The following is a 20,897-nucleotide window of genomic DNA, read 5'->3' as shown; positions in this document are numbered from 1 at the left end:
TTCTCAGATTGTGTTGTGCGAGGAGCGAGGACATTGTAATTAGGTGTCTTTCAATGCAGCCCACGAAGACAGTATTACGAGTTTACAAGGAATCTAGTTTATGTTCCTAGATTACGTACGAAGTTTAGTTTGGTTTATTCATGACTGAGTTTATGACAAATATTTAGCCCTTATGCACACGGTCGCTTTTTTATCACACGTTAAAAATGTTGAAATAAAACAATGCGTTACCATTTATCTGTTCATATGGCTGCGCTTTTCAAACGTGACTCCTTGTTATCTAGCAGTATTGCATTTTGAGCGCTGGATGAACGGAACAAGATTGATTTTAATCCGTTCGTAGCTCTAGAGTCGCCAACACTCAGTTTCAACGCAGCGTTAAAAAAGCGCCCGTACGAATAAGCATTTAAGCATTTAATAATAAACAAGATTGATATCGAGGTGTTAAAATGTAGAGCAATAAAGTACATATTGTGATTGTTATATTCGACGGTCATAAGCCACGATATAGCTTTATGTATCTTAATTCTACTCGTTAATTTCGTGTTCACGCAATATCTATAATCATCATCATCAGCTCACTATACGTCCCCACTGAGGGGCTCGGAGCCTACCCTAAGTTAGGGGTGACTAGACCATAGTCAGCCGTGCTGGCCCAGTGCGGGTTGGTTAACTTCATAGACATCTTTGTTGGTTGCATCACGCTGTTTTCCTTCATAGTAAGAACGTCCGAAAGCAAGTCACTTTATTATGATCATTCAATATTTTTAATTATTACTTAATAATTATAATGTTAATATTGCTACTCCTATTAACGGTTTTTTTTTTCATTAATAATAAAAATTAAATCAGTAATTATTTTTAAGTTAAATATTTGCACAGTGTAAAGCGCTGATTTAAGCGCACTCAAACAGTTAAGTGATTCGTAACCTTTTCTGCTATCTACATTTTATCTAAGAGATAAGCTTAAAAGTATGTAAATGACTTGATTTGAAAGCTCCTTAAACATTTCCAAAGCTTTGCTTCAAGTAGACGCTTTCCAATTTAAATAAGAAGGCATAATTACAAAATAAGAATGACAAAATTACAGTCATCGATCAATTTTATCGTAGTAATACCCTTCATATGACCTTCAACGTGAATTTATGTTATTGCAAATATAACAACTTAAATCTATTTTTATATTTATTTTCTTTAAATTTCTTCAATGCTGTATTTCAAAATGAATTGTTTTGAAGTTATTTCATTACACTTTTCTTCAAGAGAATGTAAAGTGAATTAACATTTTTTTGAGTATTTTTTATAATTTAGTGATTTTTTAATTAGGAATACAAATTACAAAATTATAATTTAAACATTACATCTGATAATTATAATTCCATTTCAGGATGTCGAATAAAGTAAAAAACAAAAAAAAAAAACATTTAAATATCAAATTGTATACCGGAACGGACGACCGGATCTCAGTGAACTCATGAATAATTATTATACGTCCGTTTTCTAAGAGGTCGCGGTATTTCCTCGCACAAGACGGGCCCTTGTTGCTGTTATTGTTTGTTGTTATAGTTCATTGGAAAATTAAACGCCACTAAGTATTTATTTGTTTAGCGCTACTACAGGTGTACAGAATTGTCCGAACTATGGCAATCAAATACCACGGACAGTGTACCCATTGTAAGTACTTGCAGTTAAAAAGCACCTAGTAATCAGAAACATACGTTGTTACCATGGTACAGGTCAGGTTCAGGTCGTACGTCCGTTGCCTTCCGTGGAATCGTATCAAGTGAAAACGCACTTTTGTGAAAGTATGAGCATGCGGTTTGTCTGTTGTTAAATGGGTCATTTAATAATAAATAAATGGCATTCGTAGCAAAAAATTTCGTTACAAATCTGTTTTCAAGCTTTTGGGTTTAAAATAAATGTTGCACTGCAAACACAAACACACGGGTTTTAAATCAATGACAGAATATTCATAATATTAATGTATACTTCCGCACTCTCAAATTCATGATATTAATGTACTGTATTACTGTACATTAATTTTATGAATTTGAGAGTGCGGAACTGTGGACAGTAGTCCGCGCGAAATTAAAAAAAAAACTCAATAAGTAGCCTATATGTTTTTCCAGATGATGATCTACAGAGCTGGGCATTAACTCGTTAATCCGTTAATCGTTAATTAACGAAGTTAACATTTTGCTTAACGGATTAACTTTTAAGTTAACCTCAAAAAGTGTTAACGCTTTTGTTAACTTCCGTTAAACTCAACTTCCGTTAATAAAAGTCCGTTAATCGTTAAATTAGAAACTTGGAGACGTGCTGTCATTTTGTTCAAATTACGTGCCACGCCACGCTCGTAAGTTCAGCTATGTTGGGCGACTGTCGGCGACTCGCATGGTGAACGAACGAGTTGATAATTGATATATGTAAAGTTCGCGTGCAAGTGTCATGCATCAGATCGTCTAGGAAAGACGTGACCAACAGGACAAAATCAAAAGAAGGTTCGAAATAGTATGTTTCATTACGAGTATGTAATAGCCCACATTCCGAACGCTCTTCGTCCCTGCAATACGCCACTTTTTGAGCAACTGTATTAAAACACTTTTTTACTCGTGCTTTTTCTTTAGCTTTTCCAAACTCGTGTGTTCTCTTTCCCAACTGTAAAAATAATGTCTGTTAAAAAAAAACCAACCACGAAGTTTTTACAAAAAAAAATCATTGAAGTTTTTATGACTCATGCAAATATTTCTAAAAAGAATCTAATTCTATTTTGTTACAATATCAGATTTAATGATTTGATGCAATGAATTAGGTTAGTTTTCATTTTATTTCATCTTATTAAATTTCATTTTCATTTCATATCAATAAAAATAATCTACTGAAGACTTGGTTGTTTGGGCATAGTTCCCTTAGCCTACCCAGAATGGGTGAAGAAAACGAAAAAAATCTCTGTTTGTATACTTTTACGGTTGGCGCCATTTTCCAAACATTTGAGTTATAGTTGAGTTTATTGTGTTTTTATTATTCTATTAAATTGCTTCATTTTTTCGCAACTGTATCAAAAATAGTTGTTTATTACACGTGCGAAACTGTCATTACAACTTGTTCCAACTGTCAACCCTCACCTTCGGCTGCGCCTCGGCTCGGGTAGACATTTGTTGGAAATCTTTGCAATGACAGGCTTTCCGCACTCGTAATGAAATATACTATAATGCATTCATATTTGTCTCTAATACTAATGTGTACATTCTATACATGTATAGTCAAATTACTATTTTAAACAAGTGTCGCCACATAAGTGTGAAATTAGTATGTATAATTTTGGTATGGTTAACTGTTAACGATTAACTTTAACTTGCGTAAAATTTTCGAGAATTTAACGCTTTAACGATTAACTAAGTTAATTTTTTAATTAACGAATTAACGATTAACGAAGTTAACTTTTCGATTAACTGTGCCCACCTCTGATGATCTACATCTGTGCCAACTTTCATCAAGATCCGTTGAGCCGTTCCGGATACATTCAAACAAACATCCATCCATCTAAACATTCGCATTTATAATATTAGTAAGAAAGTTAATTATTTTATTTAAAGAAATTTCATTATTAAGTTTAACTTTTAATAGCATTAAGTAATTCTTGGATTGAGAAGATAATTCCCTTTAAGAATAAAACTTAAAATCTGATCCGACTTACATACCTGCGACGTCTTGCAACGTTCAACTTAACCGGATTACTAGTTCAGTTCAATCTTAAAGAGGGTTTTACACTCCTGAAACACATAGTGAAAAATGTGAATGAAAGGTATTAAAAACATGTTTTTGTACAGATGTTTTGGCAGTGGTATCCGGTCCATAAGTAAGTATTGAAAATGTTTGATGTCTTTATTTTTTAATTCTTTACACCTCTTGAGATACTTTAAGTCTACATTTTTCATACATTTTAACAGGATTTTGTTTTATAGAGTTCTAAGATCTTAGAAAGAGGTGACATTTTGTATGTCAATTAAATCAATTACTTTTTAAAGGAATATATTAACACCGTTATAACTTTATTTATTTGTCATAAAGCATTACCTAAGTAGTTCAATAGCGGAAGCGAAGGTTTTGATTTCAACGGCTTCGAAAACTTTTCTTAAGTTTAATTCCAAACGCAAAATTAACTCCGAAGCGATTCAAAGCACTTTAACTTTCGTTAAGATGAATAAGCATCATAATATTGGTGAGATTCAAGTTTTAGCTTCCGATTACTTTGTTTTACGCTAATTATTTTGTAAGATCCGTTATTGTTTAACTCTCATTTCCACTGGCGTAACCGTGCGTGACTCTGTTCAGAGCTGTTCGTATTTCTATGAGACATGTATGTATCATTTCCGTTAGTCGCTTAGTGGAAAAATCGTCTTTTGGTAAGTATGGAATACGAAACATATTCGACACATAGATTGACGATCTTGTATCGTCGAGCTGAAAAAGACCTTACGAAAATTCATACTTCCACATTTCGTCTGATGAATAAAGATATTTCTCTGTTTATAAAATAACTCGTTTCAAAGGATATATTTTTCTTTAATTCTAATTTATTTCGTCTCATCATTATTCTACTGTCAAGTATAAAATAGATTTCGAATCGAATCGGAGACGATATACTTTTCTTTGTTTTGTCAATTTGTAAGGAAACACAAGGCAAGCCATCATTATTACTTTTCTTTGAAATATTTGCTTCTTTCTCTTTTGTTTTTTTTTTTTTTTTGTAAAAATCACGAAAATGGTTTTATTAATCTTAGTAGGCTATATTACAAAATGAGATAATAATCTCGTATTTATTCTTACATACAATGTAAAAAAGGTCTTTCGTATAAGCCGTAAAAAAAGAGTGCTTTGAAACTAAAAGTTAAATAAATGGATATCTATTATCTGTCAATTATTACTCCAGAAGATAATTTCCAAATAATGTTACTTCATTTTGTTCACAATACAGTTATTATTTTATTTTATTTAAGTTTGAGAAAATATGTGATAAAAGGCTACATCGGCTATAATCAAGTTTTGCTTTTGTTTTCGAACTGCACTCGTTTTCAATGCGACGAAAACAACTCATACAACAAACAACAAATGTTTGCTACATTCTTCTGTCCAAAAGTTTTTAAACTATAATTTTACGTAACTCGATAATAGTTCGGAGACTTTCAAATTTTCAAATCACTTAATTATTACTTTAATTTAAATTTTAGTTTAAATTGGCGTGGTTAAATAAATCCATTTCAATTCACCAGTCTTATTTACCTGATATTAAGCCTTTCCATTCTCCCGTTAATAGTAATGAGAAAAAATACAGAGTGATATTAATATTAAAATGCGTTATAAAAATATAACAATAATATTTTAATAAAGAATTCATAACACATTCCAGGGCAGTAAATTACAAACATTCCGCCAAACCAAACCGCATTCCGCGATCGCGGTTATCAGGGCTGGATGTAGCATAATTTGTCAACTGAATCATGTAAGTTCGCCACAATCTGTGACCGCAAGAATGAATGCTTGATGAATATTTCATCAAACAAATGTGACAAAATATTTGATCGTTTACCTGAGGATTAAGTACCTACAATTATCACTAATCGCTGGTTTCCAAAACCAAAATCACTGTACAAAACATGACAATATGTTCCCTGTCATTGTCTTTGACAAAACCTTGATAACAATATGTTTTATAAAGGTATTTTGGTGTCAAAAGCTAACGATAAATAAATGTAGTGAAGCATAAAGCATTCTATATAGTTTTGTGGCTATGTTTGGATTTCGTCATATCACTTACCTATATCCTGAATTGTCTATGTATCAAATTTGATTTTGTCATGTGCAATGCAAAATTGTTTAATAAAACGGAAGTAGTACGTATCTACACAGCTATATGTCATGTACATAATTCCATACTAACTTTATCGGTAGCCGAAGCTCGGCGGACTGTGAGACAGGTACTATAATTGTGTTATGTCCAACAGAGCGAGCTTTTAGAGATATAGTATCGGATAGCTTGTAGTTTATATACTTAAGGAAGTTTTGATGGGAAACAATAATTGATGCACCTTGGCAGTAATATCGAGCTTGCCAACTACTTACGGTAAACGACATGACAGTTTCAATTTCCAATATTGTCACCCTGCAATATCACAACTCTTTAGATTTGTGTATTCGTAAATGCAGTACAATTAAACATGGTTGTTTCCGCTAGTTAATTTTTTTATGTAACCATGAAATTATAATAAATTTTGTTTTAAATAAGTCGTTGACTCTATTTATTTATAACATTATTTTTGTTTTTCGTAACAATATGGTCTCGACCTCTTTAAGATTTGTTTCTGACTTTACAACAAAATTTTCTTTAGAAACGAACAACATAAGAGCGGAAACAACTTTGTTCTTAAAACAAAAGATCAAATCAAGTTACGAAACAAGTTAATAATAACAATAAAAGGTCTCTTCGAAAACAAGAAATAAACCAAAAATTAATATCTGAATAACGGCTAAATATACCATTCAATTCTTTTGTAAGATAACAAAAAAAATTCAATTTTTATAATTTCTTTATTGCAATACACATTAGAACTTTCTTTACATTAAATTTGTATAAAAACGGCTCAACGGATCTTGATGAAATTTGGCACAGCTTTAAAACATAGTCTGGAAGAACACATAGGCTACTAATTACGTTCTTTAATACCACGCGAAAGGAGTCGCGGGCGACAGCTATTTATCTTATAAATTTTATAAGTAATTTTAATTTGTCTTGTGACTTGTAATAACAATTGGTATCTTGTATCTATTTACTTAGATATGAAATCTGATTACACAATTAACAAATTACAACTATAAATAACAAATTAATTAAAATTTAACAACAATTTGTTCCTTAACCTGAAGTTTCAGTTTAATGAAGTAATTGGGGGCGCATTACCCTCAGTGGCCTATTTACAAGCTATTTCTCAAAATGTACGAAAAGATAATGTTCCCCGGGGCGTCGTCAACTACTAAACTTTTTTGAGGTTGCGACTTTTGTCTCTTATACGATGACCTCGAAAAATAAACAATTTAATAAAACAGCTTTAGGCCTACATTTGATACAAGATACCAAAAACAAAAGAATGTTTTTTAATTTATATCTAAACAGCCGAACTTTTTTACATTCTTATTTTTACAAACAACAACAAAGCTATGCTATGTTCCTTTGTACGTTACGATATTTTATCGTAACTATTTTGCCCAGTGTAGGAAAACGCAGCTGTAATGTGAGGAGACAATGTGTGGGTAATAATATACTCTAGTTCGAAAATCTTCACGTAAGTTTCCACTGTCAAAAAGCTAGGTAAACATACTATTGTGTCAGTTTCAACTTTGTGTTTCGACAGTGGGAACCTATAGTTAACTAAGTATTTATTTAAATCGTTTATAAAGCTTTTATTCACATTAATAGAGAGATTAGCGCAAATTACTTTTAGTACTAGGCGCGCAATTTCATCAGACTAGATAAATATTAGTTAATTTACGTTACCGCTAAGTCCTAGGATGATGTCCAATTTACTTAGGGCAATATCGTTAGTGAGGTTTTTTATGGTCAGATAAAGACTTAACGATGGCTACTCATGCAAGCAAAGGTTAAACTATTAAATGTATTTTACATTAATATAATATAATAAATTATATGATTTATGTTTAATTTAATATAAATTTAATCATAAATACATTCACGTAATTCAATGTTATCAATCTTTGAATTGGTTTAATTTATTTTTAAGTGATTAACAATGGTATTGACAGGGATGACAATATCTTTTATATAGACATTTCGGTCTCAGAAACCAACGATAAGACAATAATAAATTCTTTAAACACTTAATAGCACCTTTCCTGCAATTCGTTTTACGGTTAAAAATCGTTTCTTTTGCTTAAAAATAGATTTAAAATCTGCAACCGTCTTATTTTCACATTAACGATATAAGTAAAGAGTTAAGTAATTTAAGTTGCTCTCATAAATTGTTCAAGCTAAGTCGTGAAGTAAATTAATACTTAAGTGTTTCTATCCAGTTAGAAGAGAATTTAAAGCGCTCGTTTTAAACGTGTGCTTTGTTTTATTCACTTACCGTTGGTTTCTGAGATTAAAATCTCTGTATAAAAAACAAACTTTGACAAAACAGAGATAACAATATGTTTTAAACGGGTATTTCGGTCTCAGAAATCCATGATTAGCAAAAAAATATTTATTATTTAAAATTTGTTGATGTTGACAAGTTAAACTGATTAAATATGAATATGGGTACACCTGGTTGGGGTAGGCCTAGGAAGAGATCCATCCAAATTACCAGAAAGGTGTTACTCGTATGACAAAGGAGATAGTGACGAGTGAAATTACGGAAGATAAATCGATCTGGAGGACGAAAATCCTGATGCGCTGACTGTACATTATTGGGATAAGGACAAGGAGGCACGAAAGTAAGAGAAGAGATTGTAGTACAGTTTATAAGATAGATAAGAAATATGCGTGTCAAAAAAAGACATGGTAATAAATTTCTTGGCTTTTTGGATGTAAATGCCATAGTAATCATGATGGGTTAAATAATAGCATCAAAAATAAAATTTATTTATACTCGCATACTCGATAACATTTTTAAAGATTTCGTAAACAATTAAAATTTTCAAAGTTAGAAGTTAAAGTTAAAAATTTTGTTACAAGTTATTGCCAAATTGTGTATGCATCATAATTACTATGAATGAAAATCTTATGGCTAATAGTAAATTGTATCAGCTGTGCTCTACTTGTCAGGGGCACTGCCGCGCCCCCAGATTTACAACAAAAGATCATCGGAATTTAAAAAAAACACTTATTTTTGTAGGTCTCGTAAACTGAAATTATCTTTGTTAATTGATTCCACTGTAAACATTTATATAGCTGCCTTAAATACACAAGCCGTCTATAAATATTTACACTTTTTGTTTTTACACTCCTTTGCCAAATGTGTAATTAACGAATTTAAAAGTTAGTAATTTTACATCGGTTCATTGTAACGGCGATTAAATTTAGAACGATTAAAAAAAACAAAGGATATTCTACTACGATTTATTTCAAAAAATCCATCTCTAACTTGGATCTGAAAATATTAACTAAAACGTTATTTTTTGTAACATTATTAATTTTGTGAGTTATCGAGTAACAAAAATAGGTACCTTTAGGCAGAAAAAAAAGAGTAAAACTTTAATATACGAAGTGTATTCTTTCTTTAGTATTTTGTAGCGAGTTGATAAATTAGAATGTTCTCGACGTTGCCCTTTGCCTTATTATTACAACCTCGAGTTTATTTCTATACCTAACTCATATGGATCATGTGAGAAAAGTAATAAAATATTGAACAAATACTCTGACTTATCATTGGTTTCTGAGACCAAAATACCTCCGTATAATATGTCGTCATCTCTCTCATTTTCTAGGACAAAACAGAGATATCAATATGATATCAGATATTTAGGTCTCAGAAACCAACGATTAGACAAATTTACAAATACAAATACAAATATACTTTATTGTGCACTATCATGGAGTTACAAAAAAAAGAAAGTACAACAGGATTTTCACAAAATTTCAAAATTTCATTTCAAAAAAAATTAGTCAGAGATTACTCACTTATTAATCAAATTAATCAGACGTTGGTAATGACTAGTTTAAAACCCGACGGGGGTCCTCATTCATGTTGAATGAGTATGGGAAAAACCCGCGACGTGTCTGAAACTAAGCAGCACCAGACTATTTATATGTGAACATAGCCATTATTAATTAGTTAATGCCTCACGAAATTTTAAGGAATTTAATAGCAATACTGTTGGCTAATTTAAGATATTATGTACTTTAATGTCCAGTGCCAACTAACAGATGTCGTAAGTAATATAATTTAATTAATGCAGATGTGTTTCAAAATATGCCTATTTCAAAAGCTGTAAAATTCACCTAATCTACTGTGTGTTTACATATATGATATGATTTGATTTTTTTATAAGGCTTTCAGAAAAATATGCCTGTTCTATTCTTACTATTCGTATCTATCTATAAACAAGTTCTGTGACGCGTAAGAAACCTTTATTTAGATTTATTTACACCATAAAAAGACATTAAGGGAATCACAGGCAAAAGCAATTTCATCCTTCACTAATAAATCTACAAACAGTCATTCAGTATACAATTCAACGATTTTCCTCACACTAAATAAATTTTAACCGATACTATAAGATCTTTTAAATGCTGCATTTCGTTTTCTTCTACAAAATTTTCTTTTATACCTTCTTCGCGTTGAAAAGCCTTTCAGTTTGTCGTTATTTGTTAAATTCTGTACTATATGAGACCACTTTTGGTCTAGATCTTCTGGTGGTTTGTCATTGACTAGTATTATAGGCTTTATAAAGTTAACACTCTTCTCCATAGGTTTGGACTTTCTTTCTTCTTTTATGTGAGTTGATGATGTTCTTGACCACTCTTTACGTATTGAACCTCGAGGCGAGTTTACTTTAGAACTTTCCTTACTGGATATCACCAATTCTTCTAAATTATTATTTGATAGTTGAGAAACGCGTCCGTCGTCGTTTGCTTCATTACCAGATGTTAAGGCTGCTTCTGGGTCTTGGAATTGAAAGAACTGAAATAAAAATATTTAAAAATGTTACTAATTTGTAAATAGAATTATATTTGACTTGTTTTTAAGAGAGACTAAAATAGAAAATACTATCACTAACAAAGGTTGGCACTTTATCTGAACACATGTATTACGAGGATCTACTCGTATATGTAATTGCTACTGGTCAAACTGACCATATTTATATGGTAAATGTAAAAATATAATGTTTGCTAGATTAAATTGGGAAAAATGTGCAAAGAAAATTTTTATAGAAAGTGTATTTAAATGACTTCATTTTTCATTCAGACCGATATTTTTTAATTCGATCACTGAACAGATGAAAAAAAGTTAAAAAAAAATTGTATCTGAAAAAGAGGTAACCTTAATATTAACCTATACAGAAATATAGCGAAAAGAATAAAAAACATACAAATCGTGTCGAGTAATTTCCTCAAAATTAATTAGTTTTTAACGGCTGGTAGAGACATAATGGCGGGAAACAGACAGTCAGATATCGATATAAACTGAACGCGGTACACAATTGGCATTTTAAGTATAAAATCGTAAAGGCGTCGTAAAACGCTTCAGACTACGTCTTCAAACTCGGAACATTGTTCATGAAATTATTTTATTACAAATTGTTTCTTGTGTAAAATTACGAACCTACCGTCTCTTGAAATTTTATTGATATCATTTCTGAAGATGATTAGTAAATTTTATATCGTGTAAACAAGTAGTCTTTTACCGTAAATTTCTGATACTAAAATCACCGGTTAAAACATATTGTTATTTCTGTTATGCCAAAGAAAATGACAATGATTTTGGTCAGAATTTCACCATTAGTAATGTAACTTTCTATAGAATTGATGAATGGTAAAAAAAATAACTTCTTAAATCAATTCAGTCTTAATGACTGACAATTGCAACCATAAAGAGAGGATATTTTGTTCAGATCATCATCTATGTATATTATCATAAGCCAATGACAGTCCATTGCTCGATATAGGTCTTCAACAATGCCTTTCAAAGCATGGAGTCCTTCGTTTTCCACATCCAGCGAATTCCACAAGTACAGATAATAAAGCTTAATAAATATTGTATTTTTATACCTGTAACTATTTATTTAAGTATTTCAGTAAAACCAAAATATTTTCGGAAATAAATTTTGATTTCCAAAATGTAACAAATGGTTTATGAACTTGTATAAGAAAATGATTTAAAGATATGCGTTACACTAAAATAAACGTTGCGGCAGATTTGAACGCAATAAAATACATATCGAACGCAGCACTCGTTAAAATTTTCATCGATCCGGATAATTCATATCGAAGTAACTCGGAAATTAAAAAAAATCGACATTCCTTTGCATTTATTATCATCACCTTGACGTTGTTATAAAACACTATGTACTGTGCTTATTAAAAATTAAAAAGAGAAAGGTTTTACGAGAAAATATAGAAATAAACTTTTTTCTCATCTCATCGGGCCCTTAATATGTGTACATTTCATTAATTGAAGATAATGACATTTTTGTTCTATGATTATATTATTGGGTGTACTTCCCATCGCGGAGAGAATCCCACATCACTACCAAGTCCCCTCCGGGGCGAGGAGTATGCATCAAGCGTTCCCTTCAGGGAAAAGAGCTTTCCACAGCAACATGTCAACATAAACATAGTTTTATCAACGAGGATGCGAGGTTTGACGATATGTGTGTATCAGCAATGACAATCTTCAGTTAAATGAATAGCACAAAGCAGGCGAAACTATTAAAAGATTCTTACAAATGGAGTTATTCATGTGAATTAATTTTCTGTAAATAATAATAAAAACAGTATCACGTATTTATCTCAAATTTATTAAACGAACGCTAGCAAAAAGTTTTTGTAAGACACCAAATTCTTTTGTATGAAATTCAGTGGCTTACTCAATCTATGAACCGACAATGCTGTCTGTTTTCGAACAACATTTCGTTTATCCAGAACAAGGGCGCATTTATAAGTACATTTCATAATTTCATGGCAGAACATTAACACGTTTATGTATTTCGTAACCCTGTTATTATTGTAAACATGACTGTACAAACGATGAATTAAATTGACAACAGTTTCAAAGAAATCTTTACGAGCTTTGTCTTACGTACAGATTCATTCATAATATCAAAGCGAATTCATCATAAAAAAAATATACTTTGAAATTCAGTAAGTCTTTGATTTCTTCAAGATTTCGGAAATTTCGTATATCTATTAATAAATTTGTTTGTGAACGTTTTATATCCGTGTCTAAAAGTAATCTTACGTAAAGTTGCGGGGATAAGCTAGTTTACTATATCTCGTTAGTAAAACGTACAGCATAACATCGTTAAAACAAATGAATGAATAGCATTGTTGCACAGAGTTGCCAGTTTCCAATCATAACTGATAGAATACTAAATTGAACTTATAATGAATTCGTCTAATAAACTGCGCATAATTTCCGTACATCCTAGTTATTGGATACAAGTCTAATCTCATATTCGATTCTTAGCAATATTTATTTATTCAAAATTTCAAGTAAACAAATTTATTTATTTATCTTTCTAACCAAAAATCTGGAAATTGATATTACTCTATGATGCCAACTCAGCTTTTATTTTTTATTAACTATTTTAAAAATGGAAACAAGCAAGAATTAGAAATGAAGGATTTGATCCTATCCAAAAAACTTATCGTATTTTTATTATTGTTGTAGATACTACCGAAATATTGTATTAACTACCTTATTTATTACTTTTAATAAAACAACTCTTTATTATAAATTTAACTACTTTTATAATTCAACAACACGTGTTTAAAGTGGTTTTTATAATTACCACTTGCTTTATAAAATACACTATCAAACGCTGTCCAGAACAAAATGAAAATTCATAAAGTGAATTTCGCTCGAAAAATATAAGCGAATATTTACTGTTAAAATCACAAAGTTGGTTTTGTGTAACTAAATGTATAAAAAATATTGGAGAACTGTTAAAAACATTCACATGTACCATTTTCGTAATTGGATAATTGTAAAGATGCAATTGCGTATTAAGGAAAATTAACATTACATCAACTTTCGAACTGATTTAAGTTTCCACTAGTGTTAGTGGTTAAACTAAAATTATAACAGTGTAATTTAAGGAACCTTCCTTTAAATCAATCCATTAGAAAATTAAAATTACGAAGTAGGCATTTTCATTTTCACCATATGACATAGTTTAGAAGACATAGACACCAAGACTTTGCTCACACACTATAAAGCGACTATAGTAATTGCATAGTGCAGGGATTGCAAACTTATGGCACCTGTGCCTTTAATAGCACGCGTCACAATAATTTGGGCACTTCAACAAGCAAATGCAACTGATTCCTCCGCTACTAAACATTCCCAATAATTACAACATCAAAACTATTTGATATGTGAAGATTTGCCATCCCTGGTCTAGTGTATAGTAAACCATTTACTTTCATCGTCTACCCTGACCTGACTATTTACTATTTATTCACTTATTTATATATTTATTCAGATGTTAAGTATTTACATGTTTTTGGTCAGTTTAGTGAAAATACGGTCGTAGTTCTCCGGCAGTGTTTACATAAGGAACATCGCTAACTACTCTCAGTGCGGCAACTTTGGAATTTCTGTGCGAGAACTTTACGATTCGATTGGACGTTTGATTACTCTGTTAGTGCAAGAGACCGTCAACCAAATATGAAGACACGCAATATTGATGCTGTGTTTTCAAAGCAAAATGCAAGAAATAAGAACAAATTGTTAAAAATTTAGAAGTTGGGTTATGTTTGCAGTACACTAGTAAATGCCTTTGGTTAGCAATTTCAAGTTCCTGATAACATCTTGTACAAAATTACTTTATGATTCAACATTTGTAGTATTTTAAGACACCTTTACGTACCAGTTAAAATAACGATTTCAACTCCAGTTCGACTTTTTCCAAATATAACACTTGCTTTTCCATTAAAATTCGGTAGGTCAACATTCGAATTTGATTTTTAATTAAATGCATTTTTTATAACAAAGCCTTTCACTGGCTCTTGGACTATATGGTTCCGGAAACAAGTATCGTTTCGCGCTTCAACTATTAGGTACGTTTATTTGTGTTAGGAAAAATCATTCAGCAATGCAAACATTTCCACGCGGTTGTTTCGTCAGCACACGGTACGTTTTTACAAAAATACTGCATCTATTTCCCAGCTACGTTCCCTTTCAACCTAATATTTCATTTATAATATTAACATATATATTAATCAAATACAAATCAAATCATAATAAGCTCCGTTCAATAAAGTGATCCTAAGTTTAAAACTAATATCAATGTGCAAGTCCTTCGAACTTGTCCTACAATTTGCAATATTTAGTCGTATTAAATTACAGGTTTGTTTTTGATTTTTGCGAAAAAGCCATTGTATTTTAAATCGAAGCATACTCATTAAGTAAAAGCAAAAGACATGTATCATATTGCATTTTTAATAAAGCATAGTGCATTTGTAAAGAGGAAAATTTTCCCTTATTATTATACTAAGACTAGGGAGACAAACAAAATTTACACTCAGTAACAAATAAGTGTGAAATTGATTATCCCGCGATCGTTTGGTTAGCGGCCAAAATATTAAGCGAGACTTACGATCAAGAAAAAGCCTCAAAGGATACCAAAAACAATCATTATGTTGGCCCAACTCATATAATAAATATCACAAATAACACAATAAAACAATAATACGATCACATTAAGCTATGTTATTTTATAACAATGCGAAAGGGGTTTTTCAGAGATAATTTATATTCTCGCTACATATATATCTAACAAGATGTATTAAAAGGAACATCGAAAAAAATACCTTATATAGAATTTAATAAGTTATTTTATTGCATAAGTAGATATAGAAAAATAGATACTGAATAATATTTTGACAACGAAAATATCTGCACTCATTTTTACATGCTTTTTTTTCACACATATTTAAATTACGAAAAAATTCTTGTACTACTGTGGAATGTCAAAACAACCACGAAAGTCTCAACAAAACTTACATATCAAAGAGGTTTTTAACTGAAATGTGTTTTGAAAATCGAAACATTCGTAGCAATACATTGTTTCTAGTAATCGCAACTTGCGGAACCGCATCCAACTTTAATTAAGTCCGGAACAGCTGAATTTAATTCTCTTTTACTCTACATGAAAAATATCTTCAACGAACAAGTTTTATGACTTCATATGTGGTCTAGTAAAATTTTAAATTTCAAGCCATAAACACATACTTTAGTGACGCTATAACTTTTTAATATTTTATAATAAAATTAACCTACTTTTTAAATTACTTGACTCAATAACTTAGTATAGAGATTACAGAATAGAAATAAAATGTTATTTTTATTAAGCGATATAACATATAATGTTTATACTCTTTCACGTATCAAAGCTTCATGTAAAATAGTTGTGAATACCTTTAAAAATCATTCATGTTTCCAATCTCCAAGTAAAGTACTAGATAACTACCTAATAAATAAATTAAGTGACATATATTTCCTGTTGGTTTTTTACTAAAATTGTGTTTCACAGCTTTTATTTTAATTGGAGACCGTGAAACGTCAAATACAACTTCTTTTGACAAATTAGTTCCATGTAGGTTATTCAGGAATAACTTGTTCATTGTAGTGATATTAGCCCTAATTAATAATAATAGAAATAGAGTAACCTTGCAGAGTGATCTAAATATAAATATGCCTGAAATATTAACTGAAAATCTTTTGTTAAAACGCAACTCACATCATACAAAACGGTCGCTCGTAAAAGATGGGATGTTCTACAGTATACTCACTATCAAAACTGTTAACAGGTATGGTTAGTAATTCATATAAACATACTGACTCAGCGACGACCGGTTCATGTAAATTCGCGTAAACATCTGCGTTAAACCTTGGTGTTCGATTGACGCTCTGTCCGCGTCGACGGACTGTTTATGAACTACTCCTGGTTATGATGTTAGAATACACAAATGCAAAGTCAAGACCATCGTTCTCACACATGTGGTAAACACTCCGGTAGCATATTATGTCAAGATTTAGTCAGTGAAGAAAACCAGTTCATCAATTTTAAACTTAGTTTAAATGAATCATGTATTCTTTGATTCTAAAATTATCTAGTAGTTTAAGTATAACATAATCAGACAAGTATTATGTACAATTTTTTTTTTCTGTAAAGCAATTGTCAAGCATAATTTCTGTAGATGGTTTTAGGACATTTATTTTTTGAAAATTAATTTTAAAAGATTCATCCTTCGCTATTAGTACCGATGCACACCAGCCTACGAAGACCGGTTTATTTAGCCCAATCTTTCATTGAAGCCACCTTTATTTAATTATGAAATAAGTAATAAAATCTTATACCTTATGTTTATCTCTCGAGGCAGTATAAAGCACCCAGGCTACGTAGACAAACATAATGAGTGCGGGTACGACGAGACTGGCCACGACTGGGATACGACGCACCCACGCATGGTAAATGGCCAGTATCAACAAGGATATACCGACTAAGATGGCTATGTAGCGACCAGTGCGACGTCGTTCCTCCTGAAACAAGATTCAATTAATTATAGTACAATTTTTTAATAAAACGCTACGACAAGTTTCTTAGGCCGCTACGTCTCTATAGACTCTCATTCATTCACAAAGCTATTCCAGAGAGGTTGTACGGAAATAAAGTAGAGGCTGCACTAGTTGAGCAGAAATGTAAGACTGAACGAGAAAAAAGTTTTGAAGTCCTAAAGTTCACAGCGTCATGATTTCGATTCGATCTTTGATACCATGAGTGTAAATGAAAATCAACAATCCCAAAGTCTTTAATTACAGTTATTTTATGTGGTGCATCGTATTATTTTTGAAACAATAATTGCTATTTACGTTCCTCGTTATTAATTAAGAATGTGTGCGTTGGTATTTATATTTTAAAACAATTGAAAAAATGGTAGAGAAGAATCTATTTCTTTCAATTCAAAAGCCTGTCAGCTGGATCCAACTTTAGATAGATAAAGTCGGTCACAGACGGTTGTTAATAAATTCGAATGCGTAGGCGTCTTTGTGCGTAAGTGACGCACGAAGCAATAAATAAGCACTAATTAGTGTGCGTTAGATTGATGATCGTGTCCAACTCAGCATCCCGTCATCCGCTCGTGTGCAATTCTCTAGGCTTATTTACTATTTATTTATTTATTTTTGAATAAGTGTATAAGCTGATTTTTATTATACATGTACATATGTACGTACAATACACTAAAGTGGTAATTGATGTTTACTTAGTATCTAATCCAATTGTTTATTCTACGACAATTTACACAGACCATATATAACAATTTGCCTCATGAGATTTAAAATCGCCGTGCAACGAAACCTATACTATATTATAGGTTAACTCATTTTTACAGATAATACTAATTAAACTACTGCAGTAACTTCAAAGATTTTTGATACGTATTTTTATGCCCGATTTTAGCACATTTAAACTTACGTAACAATCTTCAGTTTTGCAAATTAAAAACCTGTGAGCTTTTAGTTACACATTAGCATGTTTGCAATTGTAGTTTCTTTTAGCTAGCTGAATAAATAAAAGATAACAGAAATTAATCGCCTGTTTTTAAAGCTTTACCAAGTTTGAAGCTTTTAACAACTTCTTACTCAACGGGATCGTCATGTTTTAATCTAGACAAAGTTATGTTACATTATATACATATTTTCAATTTTATACGTTTAATAAAAAATAATATCAAACGTAAATTCGTAAAAACGTAATTTATCCTAATTCTCTTAACAGTTAGCATCTAAGTGATATAAAAAAAACTTTTTTATATATTGATTGTGTTCTAGGATTTTATTTTAGTTAATAGCGATAATAGTTTTACTTAAATATAAATGTTTTTAAATATTTTCTTATACGTTAATTCGTTCTTAAGATAGCTACGGCATTTCTCACTACATAATACCTATTTTTAGTACTAGGCAAAAAAATCTCTGGAACATGTACTTCTTTTTAGAATTAAGACAGATATTGGTAATTCAATATTTTAAATACAGAATAATTTTACTAACAAACGAATTGTGAATATTATATATTTTACTCACATAATGTTTAACAAAAAAATCTTCGTTTTCAGGTCTAAATATACGTACATATGTAAACATCACTGCTCACAGCACAAGGAAAAACTAAGAGACTCCTTAAAAAATTAAAAATAAAATTTCATTAATACAAAATGACCGATGAAAATCGACGTATGCTCGCTCGATCCGCGAGACGTGCCTTTACTGAGAAAAGAGAATATTTAACGAAAAGTATACTGTACGAATGGAAATTGAAATGAGTAGGTGTGAAGTTTTAACACATGTCTGAATTAGTTTATTAAGTTTTGCCATTAGATTGCGTGCGTCGATAATATATTACTTATGCATTTTATACGTTATAAGGAGACAGTTCACTATATCGAGTTTTTTAAACATTTATCAATGGATTAAAAAAAATGTTGTAACACACTGCAGACGTTATTAAGATTTATAGTTAAGATATATTTATATAATAAAACTCACATTTTTAAGCACCAGGACTTCCTAAAAAATTGTAAAAATCTGCCCAGCCACATTCAAGTCCTAACAAATTTAAGTTCTAGTCCTAGTAATTTCAATTTTAAAAAAGCAGTAATATCGTACGTTGAACTTATATTTGATTTAATACTTGGAACGGTATTCGCATCTTCTTGACATAGAAAGACTTTAAATAAAAAAAGGTTAATTTAAAAGAAAACTGAATTTAGCACTAACCAAATGTTTTCAATGAAGTCACGCGTGTGCATGGTTTCTAGCTTAAAATTTTCGACACCCATTAAATCTTTTCATTCGTAAAAGAAAATAACAAATCGTGTGTTATTAAGAAGTTTGTTGAATGAGTTGTTAATTATAGAATCCAGATTAACTCAGATATTCGATTTTACATTTCTTTTTGATAAAAATTTAAACTCTCACCTTTATAGATGATACTGGTGGAGCGGGCAAAAGACTGATAGAACCGCGGACTTCGTTATTCAATTTTAAATTCATTATTCTGAAAAAAAGTTTAATTACTAAATTTAAAAGCAGTAAAATGTCTCCAAAAACTGGGCAAAGTATAAGCAAACTGGTCGAAAACAATAATAAGTTTATTAATTATGACAAACAATTTTGTTTATTTTATTATTCTGTCCAGCCAGTCAAAAAATTAAGTAAAATTTTAAAACCAAAACTTTGTTCGACAGAGAAAAAATTATAAAGTGTAGATCTCGTACTCAAAAAATCACAGACAGAAAAAAATACAAATAAAAAGAACAAACACACCTGTCACTCGATAGTCAAACTAAGATAGTAAAACCGCGAACCCATGAGCCAAACACGTAGACAAGTCAATATGCGTGTGCGCGTGACTCCCGAGACCGGCGGACATACACTGCAGTCAGAATAAACGCGACTGCATAATGATCTGACGCCTTATTTACTTCGGCCGTAAAAGAGACGTTAAAGCCGACTAAGCAAGAAGCAACGCTCTCCGCTTTGCCTCCATATTGTCCGGCCCCGTAACAATGATGCGATTAATCAGTTGGAACATAAATATCGGCGTCGGACGCTTACCAGAACGGATTTTTATTGGATGAATAATGTTAACCATACCACTGTGTCTGTAAACATTTTTTCCGCCCAAATTCCTTAATTTACGATAGTCAAAGCCAAGCGAAACTCGCTAACAGACCGCCTTCAACAACTTAAATAAACCAATTTCCTGTATTTCTGTTTGCACAGCAGCGCAGGAAACTTTAGACAAAACGATAATCTGTTACATCTTAAAATCACGTCATTGTGTACGGTTCGGTTCGCAAATGTTATTTAGGTTCTTATTTATATTGTTCCGGACAAAAAGTTGCTTTAGTCGTAAGAATATTTCACAAAAGCACACAAGCATACATAGATCAAGACATATTAAACTATTATTTTGAATCAAACACGAATTCACACAACCTTAATGATATAATATCTCTATTTGTAATAACAAACGAACAATAGCGAGTGTATTCATTAAAATAAAATTATATTAATTTTCATTAAGCACAATCAAAACTTAGAAGCGTTAACATTGACATCTCCATTCTGTATTGAAATTTCCTAGGCACCATTAAAATCAACGACTGG

At 31.1% G+C, this 20,897-nt stretch overlaps 1 protein-coding gene across 1 annotated transcript; it reads right to left on the bottom strand.

Moving 5' to 3' along the window:
* Positions 1–10,026: 10,026 nt before the first annotated feature.
* Positions 10,027–20,222, bottom strand: LOC106720279. The gene is made up of 4 exons (XM_014514874.2): positions 20,052–20,222; positions 19,704–19,782; positions 17,082–17,264; positions 10,027–10,679 (listed from the first exon to the last, which is right to left on the bottom strand). Exons 2-4 carry the CDS (start codon positions 19,776–19,778, stop codon positions 10,260–10,262), a joined length of 678 nt encoding a protein of 225 aa, XP_014370360.1. The 5' UTR covers positions 19,779–19,782; positions 20,052–20,222; the 3' UTR covers positions 10,027–10,259.
* Between the last annotated feature and the right edge of the window lie 675 nt (positions 20,223–20,897).

The sequence above is a fragment of the Papilio machaon genome, chromosome 4, assembly GCF_912999745.1.
Source record: "Papilio machaon chromosome 4, ilPapMach1.1, whole genome shotgun sequence".
Lineage (NCBI taxonomy): Eukaryota > Metazoa > Arthropoda > Insecta > Lepidoptera > Papilionidae > Papilio > Papilio machaon.
This window is presented reverse-complemented; position numbering and strand designations above follow the sequence as displayed.

Bases quoted from the DNA above. Each gene is read 5' to 3' on its own strand.
- LOC106720279 (XM_014514874.2), bottom strand. From the start codon at position 19,778: ATGAATTTAAAATTGAATAACGAAGTCCGCGGTTCTATCAGTCTTTTG. The intron at 17,265-19,703 runs GTGAGAGTTTAA...ATCTTGTTTCAG, and splicing joins CACCAGTATCATCTATAAAG to GAGGAACGACGTCGCACTGG. The intron at 10,680-17,081 runs GTATAAGATTTT...TTTTTATTTCAG, and splicing joins CCTCGAGAGATAAACATAAG to TTCTTTCAATTCCAAGACCC.